General features: G+C 33.0%; 2 protein-coding genes across 5 annotated transcripts in view; both read right to left on the bottom strand.

Moving 5' to 3' along the window:
• The window catches only part of LOC120345456 (inosine-5'-monophosphate dehydrogenase 1-like), a 149,280-nt gene that overhangs the window by 16,380 nt on the left and 117,083 nt on the right, over nt 1–15,817 (bottom strand). The window lies entirely within an intron of this gene.
• Nucleotides 621–14,647, bottom strand: LOC120345396 (uncharacterized). 2 transcript variants are annotated; one of them, XM_078114997.1, is made up of 12 exons: nt 13,930–14,647; nt 13,235–13,311; nt 12,773–12,867; nt 12,031–12,139; nt 11,209–11,354; nt 8,604–8,758; nt 7,841–7,958; nt 5,628–5,751; nt 5,014–5,165; nt 4,419–4,573; nt 2,706–3,991; nt 621–2,430 (listed from the first exon to the last, which is right to left on the bottom strand). In XM_078114997.1, exons 1-12 carry the CDS (start codon nt 14,532–14,534, stop codon nt 2,387–2,389), a joined length of 3,066 nt encoding a protein of 1,021 aa, XP_077971123.1. In that variant the 5' UTR covers nt 14,535–14,647; the 3' UTR covers nt 621–2,386. The 2 variants fall into 2 exon arrangements, with proteins under 2 accessions (XP_077971123.1, XP_039270761.2); XM_039414827.2 differs by having other exon boundaries at nt 621–3,991.

Raw genomic sequence — 15,817 nt, 5'->3', positions numbered from 1 at the left:
GTTTTTTGGGTGGTAATAGAAGACATATTATCCCTTCCATCTACCAAAGTATTTTGAGTTGGATCATGAAATTGCTACAGCAATATTATGCTATTGTTTCCCAACCACGAAGCGGTAACAGTAAAGGATTTAGCGAATATTTCTATTTTTTATCACGGTTTGAAGCTTCAACTCCCAAGAAAAAAAAATGCCTTTTTCCTATCCGGTTTGTGACCCAGACCACCACTTTTAAAAAAAAACTTTTTTTTTTAATCGCCAATTGCAAGCTCTTTAAATAAGCTTTCAAACGAGCCGTCAGTGGGCAGCAGAGGATCATTAGTTTTTCGTTAGTCAATCGATCAGTTGTGGGGGTACATAAAATCGGCGTAGCAAATACGATTATTTAACAAGTGTGCTAACACAATTGTTTGTCCACTAAGGCAACTGACAGTGCGGTGAGAGTAGAGCAATCGGCAACTTTCAAGAATGATGCGTCGGACCATATTACAGAGTGTGGTTGGATACAGTCATCGGGCCGGTCAAAATCCGGCACACCCCTGCTTTAAACTAATCTTGTACAACAGAAAAAAATAGGGACAATTAGGAACCAACCAACTAACTCCATAATGAACACAAATTCATACACATAAATTTTCCTTCTGATCAATATCGTGTTAAAATTATGTTCCAACGAATACTGTATTGGTTATATAAAATTTATGCCTGGACGATACACAAGAGAAAAGAATTAAATTCTATATTCACAGTAAAAGCAAAATGTGAAAATTATGAATGCTACACGTTACTTTTGCAGAACCTTTCGTCATGGTAATGCGAGACAACAAATTGATAAAGGTGAATGTAATTTAACCATATAGTGAAGGCACAAATGCCTTATGCCACATTATATCATATCACATCAGAAAAAGCACTATAGCGATTGAATGAACAATGAACTTATCCATCATTTTGAATATTTTACCAGATAAACTTATTTGGTAACTGGGATAGGGAATTTTTTTCACATACTGAGATGAAAAATTAATTGTCAATCATTCCAATGCTGACAGTAGAAAAAGACAATAATAATACAATCCAAATTAATAAACGATCTATTATACAAGAAAAAATTACAAGTGATATTGCGATATGTGAAAATAATGGAGGTGAAGAATAGTACTCTCTTTAATACAGAAGCAACAAAAAAAAATATAAATCATAATTGAAATCACAGTACAGATATAAGTACGTAGAACTCTTGTTTTGTTGGCTTCATTATTGATGAAAAATTAAAGTACGAAACAAAAAATACAGCAAAACAAGTGAAATAAAATAATGGCACTAAAAGTGGTCACTCGAAAAAAAATTGCAAAATAATAATGATTGTGTCAACCAAACCAGTGTGTCATCAGTATTCCTCTTAAGATAGTGGTCTGAAATAAAATTCCAACCCTATAAAACACATACAAGAAAAGCTATCCAGTGCAATGAGTGAAATCCTGGGTAACTGACAAAGATTTTTCTTACGGAAACATTAGCTATTTTATTAGAATATTATGTACTATACACCATAGATTCACCATATATATGAACAAGCTCGCAAATGAATATTTTTGGCATGAATTTGGTAAAGTATGTTTCTGGATTGCTGCTGAACGAGATGCTGAGGTACCAGAGTGAATTAGCTATATAAAAAAAAATAAGAACATTATTGAAACAAGACTATTTACAAAACATATGTTTATACAAGATAAAAATGATAAGCTTGCAATATCTTCATGTAGTTATAACCTTGAGTAAACATGATTTTTTTTGTATGTCTTGGCTGGCGCATTGGATAAACTATGGATATTTTAAAAACTTAAATATCAGCTAAGATATTATCATGCTTCACCATAACGGACATTAAATGGAAAATAATTTGATCTGAAATGTTAATCTCACAACACAAAATGTCTTTTATAACTATTGCATGCTTGGTAAGCTAAGTTTACATATACACTGTCTTTATACGGCTAACTACAGATACTAACATTTTCTAGGAACACTATAAGCTTATTTTAAACATAAATCAAACGGATCATTATGAGTTCATGTAAAATTTTCATTAAATCTTCTATAAAGAATTAAATTTGTGTTGTTTGAATCACTATAATGTATGGGGTGATTTTAACAATACAATCAAATATGAAATTTATATCGTTTGAACATCCCAAGTTATGGTTAAATTATCATATTCTGAACTGCAGGCAAAATTTCTATACAAATTACAGATCAAAATCATATAGTGAGATTTGACTTCATATCAAATTATGAATCACTATCAACTACTAAAATTTAGGTTCTTATGATTTGATTTGTCATTGGAGGCAAATTTATTCGACATTTTTGAACAGTTATCTATTTGCTACACTTTACTTATTTGTCTGGATCTCTTTACGGTAGTCAGATCTGAAAAATAACCGCTGGTAATGTGGTATAAAAAATAGATAAGTGCAAGACATTTAACACTGATAAAATTTCATTTGTGCTCCTTGCTTGTGTTGAATATGTAAATGATATAGGAAGTATGGCAATAGTCATTATACATTCAAGATTACTTTCATGGACATTACTTTTATGATTACACAGGCAAGATACATATGTTGGTATATATATATATCGGACGCTGACAAAACCGTTCTATCGAATCTAAACAGAACTCTCCATCGATTCTACAATTTCACCTTTATTGATCATGAAGCTTGTCGCAGGAGGAACACCCAATGCTTGTCTTCTGCGAGCAGCATATGAATGTGGCTTGGTTTCCATAAGGCAGGACATGGATGCACTGTAGTCTCTACTCTCTACAGATGGCGGAATCTTTTGTGAAAATTTATTCGGTGATTGTTTGACAGGACTTGTGTTTAGAGATGAAGGTGGAGTTGTACGCTGCCTGACTTTTTTTGAAGATGAAAGAGTTTGGGATTGAAAACCATGGTGAGTGGCTGAACGTGGAGCCGTATTCGTTGGCTTAAGAGTTTGCGACCCAGGCCTGATAATTACGCTAGGCATATGGACATCAGCACTGTCCTTCGTAGATTTGCTAAAATCCGGATCCTTATGCCGCGACCCTCCAGGTGCTGCTGTAATTGGAGAATTAAAAGCTGTACGCTTGTTATGCGTTGGTGTAACAACAGCCTTAAAACGATTGGTTTGCCGCGGACTGTACTCTATTTGTTCATCAATACTTTCAGAAGAACCATGTTCTTCCAACATTTTCTCCTGTGAATACTGTCGATTATATAATTTTTTTGTCCGCAAATCTCTATCGAAAACAGTCATGGACCAAGGTCCAACCTCTACATCGGATTCAACATCTTCTGTTGATTTCTTACCCCTTTCTCTGTGGCGCAAGTTTTCTCTTTGACCAGTTCGATGTTGAGAATTGCTGCTAGAGGGAATATTAGTTGCATTACGAGAATTGAGCGGTTCACTACTCATCAACAAATTACCAGCAGGAACTGATAGTTGTTCATCACATGGCACAGATGAATACACGACCATATTTCGTGAAAAAGATTCCTCCGGGGCACTTACGAGTTTTGTGGCACTCTCTTGAGTAGTATTTTCAGTTTCTGAAGCAAGACAACAATTTTCTGAAGATTTTTTGGGATGTAAAGCGAAATAATATAGTAACATGAATGTTAATCCCAGTATGTAAAATAGATGTACCGCAACAATAAGGAGCAATGCATGTCCCATTTGAATAACCCCTGCACTTTTAGTTGGGATCAGAGATGGCGGAGTGGGTTGAAGAGTTTCAGAACTAGATAAAATTCCGCTTGACATCAGTTCTTTCCATGAAGGTAATTTAGTATCACCGCCAGGTCTAAAGAAGTACCATAAAATGGAAAAAATTGAGTTTTCGGCAAACACAACAAGGTAAAATATCAGCATCCTCCATCTTGAACGAGAATTTCTACCGTCCTTTTCTTCATGTACATTGAAGAAGCAAAATATGTAGATAATACTGAAATATACAGTCACAGTTGTTAAAAGTAGATAGTGATCACACAATGTGAAAAAGTCCAAGTCACCCCAAAGACCCGGGGTAAAATGGAGTGAATATTTGGCCTCATTGACCAATTTGAATTGTAGATTCCGCGTTGCTTGAATAAGATTTTCTGACAGGGCTCTTTAAACTGGGGAACCTGACCACCATTGAGTCACAATATTTTTTGACACTAACTTATGTTAAATGAAAATATCAATTAAATTTGGAAGACTTGAAACCAGTACTGAGAACCACCATTACCAAAATAGAGTCAAGCACATCAGTGTCATTGAAGGTATTTTGTCATATTATTAAACTTTAAATTATTCAACATTCGATGGTAAATAAAAATGATCATATGTTAATTGATTAAAAGCAGCTTGATTTTTTGTAAATAACTCACCCACAAATACCATTGAATAAATACTCTGCAATTTTCTTAGGACAAAAATCTGTTCCTCTTACAGCAATCCATATTGTAGCAGCCACCCAGTGCATGATAATGAATATAAGGAATGCCAATGGCTGTATTGTGAGGAACAATGCAAATGCAAGAACCTGTCAAAAAGTAAATTGGTGGGATTTAAGACGCTAGATTTACTGTGTTGCATCGCAGGTTACACATCTTGTGCCTGACCCAGGGTGTATTAAATTAGGAAGGCCAACAAGAAAGATTCCGGTCCTTACAAAATAATTGCTCTTCACACCTCCTCAGTATAACCAAATTAGCTTATGCCAGATTCTAAGGTTTTAAGAAAATTGCACAACTATAACAGTTCGTTTGTGAACTAAAACAGGTACAGCTTAGGAACCCAGACCAGAAGATGGCCCCTGGTCTGAATGACGGAATATGAAAAAAGTTCATTTCTGAAAAATGTGACATAAGCTACTATGGTTTTAGTTAGGAAATTGTTCAATAATGAGTACTGGAGATCTTTGAGATTGAGAATTATCGCCTTCTGAAAAAAGAAATACAGAAATTAATGCACTGTTCTTACTCTGGATGAAATTGTGAAGGCTCTCCAACAAAACATGACGATACTAGCTGGTATTGATAGTTGATTTTTCTTATGGTTAGAATTTCGGATTGCACGTTGTATTGTTACCATCATTGTAGATAATGCAAGAAGTGATCCAACACAAGATACAACTGAAATATGAAAGCAAAAAGATCAGAACAGTTTGAAACAAGAAAGCAACTCTCAAATAAATGGACTTGAAGGATGTAAGTAGGTATGATTATTCCCAACAATAATCTTTGCATGGACAAGAGCTATGACAATTTAGTATCACAATCCATAGGTCAACTTCTTATCCAAATACATGGCATATATTCCACAACCCAGTTTGAAGATACACTCATATCAAGTGACGGTATTGAAATGATTGATGTTGAATAAAAATTTTGATTTCTCCTATTAACACGCATTAACTGTAAATGTTTTACCAAAATTTTTGTTTAGTACATTATTTTATTCCGACAGCTTGGACTGGTAATCGAATGAGACAGTATTTGAATCTCATTGGTTTTTATATCTTCCAAGATAAATATAGGAAACTCTACCTGATGAATGCAACATAATATTCAGATGTTAACATTTAAGGTAATTACCTGCCACTACATTAAGATTTTTAGTCATCAGCATAATATATAACTGAAGTACAAGTTGAGGAGCAGATTCCAAGAATGATTCCAGTAATCGCAACATGGAAATATCATGGACTTCATATCTCCACTAGAAAAAAAGAAGTGACGCAATTAGGTGACATATTTTTACTAAAAGAATACCAAACATAATATATTGAATGCATACTCAATGATATACTTGGGTAGATGAAAAATAAAGAACAGCAATAATAGCTTACTTGAATGATGAGATAAACATTTTACAACCTGAATATAAATTTAACACAGCAATACGAAAAAACTATACTTGATTTCTAAAGCATGCATGCAAAAACCCAACAAGGAATATTAACATCGATTTTCCAGAAATAATGCATGTACCTAAAATGAAGTAGATTTTCTTTTTTTAAGACTAAGTTTAAATTGTTAACCAAAAGAACATTTCCTTTCGAGTAAACCATGTTTTATATAGAATTTACAGACAAATAGGAAGGCGAAATTTTTTTTTGTTTCAAAAGATGTTGAAATTCAATTCCCCTCAATGTATTTACCCTGACAATACGACAATAAAATCCCATGGTAGAAGTTTGATGGAGAACAAATATGTATTGACACCTGTGCTATTGTTTAATTAACAATACTATCAGACAGTTTGTAATGGACCATCAAGCCATTGTAATAGACAAATATTTAATGAAGATTATTATATTGCTCCTGAAGTTCTATAGTGACACTGCAGTGAATATTCAAAGCTGAATATACAATGGCATTTACGAATATTCAAGTACCTTAATGTTTGTTTTTCTCACAGGATAAAAAAAAATACATTGGGTAAATTTCGTTTTGATATCCCCTTGGGTTATTGAAATTAGACTTTAGGGTTGTTAAAGAATTATCCTCCCTTTAATACCATTTTCTTGGTTACTCTAATTTTTATAGAGGGCAGGATAAAAAAAAATACATTGGGTAAATTTTCTTGGAGTTTGCTTTAAATTCCCCTCTGGTTATTGGGATTGGACTTTAGGACTTTTTTTAGAGGCTGGCAGAATTTTAAGTCAACAGTCGAAGTTTAAAAAAAGTACATGGATAATGAGAAAAAATATAAAAATGACAAAACCAAAAATTGTGCATCTTTGATGAAGTTTGTTTATTTATTGCTCGAACATAGCATTGTTTACCTCTTGAGTTCCTTTTTTTGGCTACATGGAAAATTCGACCTAATTGAGATTAATTGTATTGGTATTGTATTTCAAGGTGGCCTATCCCCTTTACATAAATATTAAGAGAGGTAGGTCGTGTGATTGTGTGTAGTTCATAATAGTTGTCTATGAAGTATAGTTTAAACTACTGTGGGTCAATGTTCTGAAAGTACATCTTGATATAAAATTAATCCAAAATGTCCGTTCAAAGATATGATTGCTAAAAAAATTTACATACTGTAAAATATTTTCTGCCTCATGCATTAGTTAAACGAGTTACAAGTATCATAATAACGAAATGATAGATTAGTTATTACCAAAATAGCACTTCTTTTACTCAGTCGCATTCTCTATAACTCAATATAACGAAAACCAATATTGAATTCACAAGAATTGGGCCAAATTGACATGACGTACAACATGCCATAATCAAGAATGATGTGATGATACATTTGAAAAGGGCACCATGACGTGACGATTACTTCAGAGAAATTTCCATTTGCTCATTGAAAGTCGTAAATAATGGATAAGATGTCGAAAAGAAGATGAACAAATAAATGATGTGTGGGGAGAAACTTCGAAATGGAATTAAAATAATGAAATTGTGATTTCCATCTGCCCGCAAAAGTAATAATGTTGCGAAATGTAAAAACGCGATTAGACATGCTAAAAAGCCTTTTTTACTACATCTTGTTGATGGTTTTTAAAATTTCAAACCGGGAATAAAATTTAATACAGTATGTCTTCATTTATTATTTAATTTGTGTACCGCATTGACATTATATTTGTAAGTTTTTGTAACGTTACAAAAAACACATTTACTAAAAATTAAGTGGAAAATAATGTCAGCCTTCAAACAATTGTAAAATAAAGTATATGGAACTTGAATTTGAGTAATGTACCTAAAATAGTTATAGTTCAAAATAAATGGAAGTATATACAACTTTTATTCTGAGAACGCATTTCCTTAATGTTAATAAACTTAATTAAATTAACCACCATATGATCATAATGTTTTCTTATTCGCTCATTCTTCTGTTGCTCACGCTTTGGACATATTTTTGTCTGGACCTCATAATAACGTGATTTCATTCCATAAATGATACCGTGTGCATACCTAAATAAAGATATTTCATGGATTATAAAAAATAAGCCTTCAAAATCTGTCACAGAGTACTGAAAATGTTTCATTGACATTCGACAAAAGTTCTATCAGAGCAAAGAAAAATACTTGTCGCAGTTTCGGTATGATGACCCGAAACACCGTTGCAAGAAGATAGTATATTTAATTAATTTCAAGTCGTACCAGGTTTTTCATGAAAGAATTGACCTTCGATAACCAGTGCAAATCTATCAAGTTCAAAACTAGATACAAATACTTTCCATTCAAATATTTTGGTACTAAAAATGTTTGATATAAAGAGAGTCCTCAAGATTTTAATTATACCCATACTATGATTTTATAATTTTGCTGAAACAGGAGAAAACTTTGATATTCTAGTTTATTTTGATTCAGAATATTCCAAATGGAATACTTTGTTGAAACATAATATATGACAAATTTCATTTTGCAAATTGCGAAAATTGCAAATTTCATATAAAAACCACAATTTCAACTACCGTTTAGTGTTGTTTTGATAAAAGTGAATTTCTAATTTATTACAGAAATTATTATGGTTAAGTAGATACTGGCTCAAAAGTATACCAAAGGCAAATTGAAAGTTATCTATATTAAAGGCTATCTAACATTATTTACACTCACCTGTAAAAAATAGCTAATTGAAAAAAGTGGATAATAAAGCTGAATAAAAGTGTAATCACATCTTTAATTTCACATTTTTGCTTCTTTTTTGTATTTTCCTCCATCCGTTTTTTCTTTGATACAAAATCAATTATAACCCAACCAAATGAAAACATCTGGAAATATAAAAATTGAGAGAAAATGGATGAAAAAATGGCAATACATTTAAAAATAATAGTGAAAGTCAGACCGAGATATCAGGCCCCATAGGAATTCACCCAAAAATATATATTATATTAATATAAGTGATAGCTTTGGCCCCATTTTGTGTTCAAAAACTACCCTTATATAAAAGTTTTCTGTAACCATACCGGGTAAAAATTGTACCTATATTTTTTACTCAATGATTATTACAATGATTAATAATAACACTGTGTTGCAATTTTTTTTTGTTCTCATCTTTTTCCTGTTAGCGCTTGATATGTACCTTGACAAAATCACATAAATCCTTTCAAAATTTAACATCATTTATCTTCAATTTTGGATGTAACCAATTGAAAAATATATATATTGACTAGGTGATGTATTTTGTGTTATTCAGTATTAACATGAACACAACCAACCAGACTCCGATTCCTAACAGGGGAGATGTGTGTCATTCTTAGCGTTAGTTTCAGTGTGAGTAAGTAATAGGTATTGACAAATGACAAGGAATCGATTTTCTTGTGTTTCTTGGGTCACATATATTATTCCAAAATCCCTTATTTATCTAAATATGTCTGGCAGTCTCGGCCAATTTTACTTCTGCAGCGAAAGGGTGAAAGAATATAGATGGATATAAATATTACATCTAGGCATGCCTTAAACAAAATGTGACATAAATGAAATATTTATCAGCTGTATTCCATAAACACAGACAGTAGAAATCAATTAATTCTAGTCCAATACAATTCATTATTTTACTTTGTAAAATTAATTGATGATTCAAAGTTGTGATTTTGCATCTTAGTCATTTTGAATATCGAAATTTTGAGTAACTCACAGAGGTCACTCTTAAAAACATCAGATACAGGCGTCCCTAATAACTGCATCGGTCACGAAGGACAACCAATAAAATTATTGATTTTAAGTCCTTACTGTATGAAATATGATGAAATACTGTATTGGTTGGTAATTGGACTGTAAGTTACTTATATTATTATTAATTATATACGAATATCATGTTCATTAACAAAAAAATTGGAAAATAAACCTAAAATATAATTGGAGTGCTGATCTTGATCGGGGATTATCAAAACTAAATAATCTAAGGAATTTGGTTGGTTCTTTCTCTATTTAGTTTTTCAAAATAAGGAAGGCCTCCCTGGTCATACTATGAAATTTCAAGTGCTTAATGAAGGATAATTTTTTAGATTGAATTGTTCTAAATTGTATCCAAAATCAAGATTCAATTTATCGAATATGACTTTAATTCAAATATCTGATTTTGTTTTATTAACTGCCTGACATTGATAATCATTACGGTATTTAAAGTCTCGCAAAAATAAATAGGAAAAACAGAATATGTAGATTGAAATGCGCGTAGAAAATTATCTGAAATCCAATTTCGATATATTCTTCGTACTCATATCGGAATGATCCTCGGAATTGTGATAAATTTAGAGCACATTATATAATAATAAAGCAAATAATCTGTGACGGCAGATGAAATGCGTTGAAAATTGGGATCAAGAGCCGTAAAAGCCCAACAAACCGCATAAACCAACAGATGTATAGAGAGCAAAAAATATCATTACACACATGCCAACAGTATATTCGGATACATTAATAATTAAAAAGCTGGGTAGATTGTATGTAGTCAACTTCGATGACTTGTTCAACTGTTGAACAGCTTATCCAAAGAATTAAGAGTACCAAGTAGGTTTTATAAATTATCAATTACACCTTAATCTCACTAAAAGTACTTGCAACTGATGAGAAAATCAATTGATACAGTACAAATGAGAGAAGGATAAGATATAACATCTATATTTTTTAAAGATATTTTAAATGGTGAAATTAATCTGAAAATATCCCAATTGAAATAGATAGTTCCTTACTACATACATACAGGGTGTCCAAAATAAGGGTTATATTACACACATAGCTAAATTACCTCTCAAAACCATATACATCAACTAATCAATAAAATGATAAACAGTTTGTTGAATAGTTTATAGTCTGTAAATTCGATTGAATTAACAATGCAAGCCTCGCACACTAAATTCCCAGGAGAGAACTAATGATATTTTTAATTACTATATAATATGTCAACATTATGCCTAGATCAACTGCCTAATTTAGTTGAAATATATGAAAAATTCCTAATCAGTAACAGTAACAATTTCCGCAAGGAAAAATTTAAAAAAAAACTGTTATTTCGCGCAGTTAAAATGTAGTTAGATGTTCATTAATAATAACATACTAAAATTCTAATTTTTTCATCTCTGAAAAGTTGGTACGTTTTTGTAATAATTCATTATTTGGACAGAACATTGAAAAAACATGACGGGTCACTATGTAACCTGCAGGTCAGACGTTCGCCATCCCTGAACTATATTATTCAATATGAGCAGAATTATCATACCTGTATTACGATGGACGGACCAATAACTAATCCCAGAGTGAGTCCAAAATAAAATCGATATGCTTCATTTTCTTCTATTTTTGAATAATATTTCAAAGCAAGAATCAAATCAGTGACGACATCAAAAATGAATATGGATACAGAAACTGAATAAAAAAGATAAGAATCACTAAAACAATTTTTACTATATAGTACTATTTTCTTCTTGATAAACTCTATTTGAATATAGGAATAAGCACTCTCGGGGTAACACTAACACATAGTATTAATAATACCATTGCATTCTGTTACTATATTGCTATTCAATTACTAATTAATTACCGGTACACTTCTTATAAATAAACCCTTAATTAATGAATCAATAAATTTCAGAATTCTGTTAAGAACGGAATTATTTTGACAAAATACAAAACAAATTAAATAAATAAAAATAAACTTAATTTTACTTCACACAGCAATATTAAAAAGAATTTTATTTCAAATAATATTTATTTCGAACATTCTGCGTTTCCAAACTTACAATGGTTTGCATGAAATTTCCTGTTAAACATGACCCATTTTTAGAATATGTACGATATTTCATATTTGGAATCGGAAATATCAATACGGCGCATGCTCTGAGTAGTAAATTATTCGTCTTTGACCATCCCTGGGTAAAATACCACATAACATCATGGGTGGACCAATGACAAAATAGCACGAAATAAAGGGAAGAATTCCAACAGCTAAATTTTGGTATACTAAACGCATGCAAAATGTTTAGTTAAATACAAAAACAATTTGTAGAAGGGAAGAAATAAAATTGATAATATGAATACTTACCCAATGTCATAACACAATCCCACATAGAAAATCTATCAAATATATGTTTCCAGTTAAATAATGCGCAACACAGTTTGATACAAGTATTTTGGCAACACCCAGTAGGTTTCTGAAAAATACAATTTACCAGTTGAAATTCTATGGATAATCTTAAACTTTTATTCTACTACCTGAAAATCAGAATCAGAAAAATCCAACTTTCCCCAAAATCAGTTGACACGAAAGTATGCTTAAATATATGGACAAGGCTATTTTCACTTTTTGGAAATACACGTTATAGTACAATTTTTTCTTAAATCAACGAAATGTGGGGTGGAACAACAAGTCCCAGAAAGCCTGAAAAAATAAATTGAAATCTCCATCTTTAATAATTAGTAACTCACTGAGTACTGAAAATTTGAGAGTGAATAGTCTGATGGTTGAGGAAGTATTTTTTTTTTCAAATAACAACAATAATAAGTTTTCTGAAATGGTCCAAGGATTCACTGTGTTCAAAATGAATGTACATTCTTATCATTGAATGATAATATTCAACCTGTGTTGGGGACGTTCGTTTCAATGACTCGACTAGAACTAGAGTCACAATTTATAAAATACTCCAATTAACCCATCTCAATAGGATATCTCTTCATCAACTAACTGCAAGCGAGGCTCAATTTAGTGATTGACTCGACCTCGGACTCTTAACTTGATTTGAGACTCCCCACTCAAAGTTTTGGAACTTCATGGTAATACTACTCACTTGAGTTTCATCACGTCCTCTTGTATGCGTCGGTGGAGTAGATATAGGAGCAGTCGGTTGGTTTTCAATTGCACGATCTTCGTGTTTCTGAAGTCCTTAAAGAAATTTTGAGAGATAAGCTAGGCACGGTGTAAAATAACAAACTTTACACAGATCTCAGTCTTTAATTTAGTCTAGACACATTTCAAATTATTACGAACAGAAGTCTTAATTAACATAATACATTGCAATCAATGTCATTCAAAGGACAATTTGGACCATTATATCCCTATTCCAATTAACAAAATGAAACAGAAGAGGTCGCATCAGATTATAATATCAAAACAGTTATAAACTAAACTTATGCCGGTATAGTTAGCTAATAATAAGCTAATCAAAAGCTATCATAGTAAATTTTTGTTATTCAAATTTGATATTTCCAATTAACCATAACTTCAATTACAGGTATTCTTTACTATTCACCTTGATTAAAAACTGGTCTCTGCGGTCGATTAACAGAAAGATCAGTTTCCGTGGTTCCCATCTGCCTTGAAGAAGTTCTGCAGAGAAGTAAAAATGAATGAGTGATTTCAAAATCACTAATAATCATGTGGTGGTCTAGTGCCATGGTTCTCAAACAACCCAAATTTTTTAAAAAAAAATTTTTTGTAAAATCTCGCGACCCGAGGATATGCTGAATTACTATAGGAGGTAGTTAATGCTTGTGCCCTAAATGGTCACAAATTGAACTAACTGACTTATAACTGCGGATGCAAAGTTTTTATACTGTCATACTTCCCCTATATACAATTACTATTGAGCAATATTTCAATGCAAATATAAAATAAACAATAAAATTCACTAAAAAATAAAAGCAGTAACTTTGAGGTTTTTTTTTAAAAAACGAGCGACCCATAGGTAGGGAAACACTGGTATAGTGGTTAACTGAAGCATTAAACTGTGTTGGCATAGCTGATTACACATCTTGGGTCCAATCTCACACCCACCACTTCACCCAGTGTGTGATAAATTGGGTGGGAAATGCTGAACCAGAAAGATTAGTCTTTCTAAAAAATAATAGCTTCCCACATATCAATAGATGTCAGTCACTGCTTGTACAGGGCCTAGTTTGGAGTAAAATGCATGAGTATGAGCAGTAATAAAAAACAGAGTAGTACCCTGATTGCTGAAATCCATTATCGTGAGTGCTGTGATTATTGGTGTTTTTTGTTGAAGTAGATCCACCTGCACCTTTTTTTACATTGCATGTATCACCTTCAACACCAGAATTCAGTTCCTTGTCATTATTTTTCTGTGGGATGTGACGATCAGAATTTGAATCCACAGATTTTTTATGTACATCCAGAAAACTCTTAGGCATGAGACCTTGTTGTTGCATTTCAAAATACGAATACGGATCAGGATCAAGATTGCCTGAAGCAGAAGAGGGGATGTAGGAACCTATTTTTTCACCGACTAATTGAGGCTGACCAGAGTGCTTCGATTCACTTGACATATTTGAAGGTTTATTGGCGAGAAGATTCTCTACAGAAGCTTGACGTTGTTTGCTATAATCGTCCGGAAACAAAGGCATTTTTCGTATTCGTAGTGGTACAGCATCCACTGTATCTTGGCTTGCATTGAATGTATCGGGACCCGACTCCGTAGATGAAACAGACGTAAAAGATATTTGTTTTTGTGGGGAATCCACTCTATGTCGGTAAGGTAATGTTGAGAATCCATGAGCTGGTTTATATCGATCAATAGTTTCTGTTCCCTCCATCTCTACTTCACATTCTGCAATACAATTCGTCTATATCGAATATTTTTAAAACATCATTGCTGTATAACCCACACCATACTAGAAATTATGAAGTGAGACTAAACCTGTGTAAAAACTTGAGATATTAGTCGTGGAGAAACCATCTTACAATATAATGGATTGCTGAAAACAGTCAAAATGAAAAATTATTTGAAAAAAAATTTGTTTCGTACTACATGTACTTCTAGTTGGCCTGGCTCAACAATTTTTCATATGTCATTTCTAACTCCGGGTCTCGTGTGGTTTCGTAACTAACGTACTTCTAGTGTGCATAGCATAACAATTTTTTGAAATGTCAATCCTAACCCCTACCTGACTAAGCCATCCAAAAATCACGTCACTACGACGTCACAATCATGTCATGGAGCTTGCCAAATACACATACGATCGCCCGAAATGGCATCAGCGCCGATGATAAAGAACTGACTAACGTCAGCGGTCTCTTTCCTATCAAGATCGTTGCAACGGGAAAAAACTGTTCGATTTCGGGTTCTTGTCTGCGCGTCTTGGATGGCGGTTCGTATAGTTTGAAGGGCTCTATTATGTCACTGTGACGTCGAAGTGACGTAATTTTTGTAATTTCCGGATGACATAGTCATGTGGGGGTTATAAATTACATATACAAAATTGTTGAGCCAGGCTAACTAAAGTACTTATGGTGCGTACTTCAGGAGACCCAAAAATTGTTAGGATACGCCCACTAGAGGTATGTTAGGTACGAAACTACATGAGACCCGGGGTTAGGAACGACGAAAATTATTGAGCCAGGCCAACTGGAAGTACATGGGGTACGAAACTACATAAGACACCAGACTTTGTGTTTGTAATAAATTTTCTCAAATTTCCCTATCGCTGTCTTTGAATATTTACTTTATTTTGTATCTATTGACCTAAATCTTGGTTCGCTTTCCCTGGTCTGTTTGCTTCTTATGCAAACCCTAACCCCCACCTGACTGTGTCATTCAAACATCACGTCACTATGACATCACAGTGACTTAATAAGACCCTCCAAAGTCTGAAAGTGTACGGATGGTCATCCAAAACACCCAGGCGAGCATTCTAAATCCAGCAAGCTCTCATTTTCTAGCCGCAACAATCCCGACATGAGAGAGATCGCTGGCGTTAGTGAGTTTGTTATCGTCAGTGCAGATGCCACTTCCAATTTTGGGTGATTGTAGCTTTTCTTTGGCAAGCTCTATGACGTTATGCACGCCCACTACCAGACTACAAGTATTTGTGGTACG

This window comes from Styela clava, chromosome 8, assembly GCF_964204865.1.
Source record: "Styela clava chromosome 8, kaStyClav1.hap1.2, whole genome shotgun sequence".
NCBI classification, from domain to species: domain Eukaryota; kingdom Metazoa; phylum Chordata; class Ascidiacea; order Stolidobranchia; family Styelidae; genus Styela; species Styela clava.
Note: the sequence above shows the minus strand (reverse complement) of the source record. Positions and strands in the feature narration are given on the sequence as shown.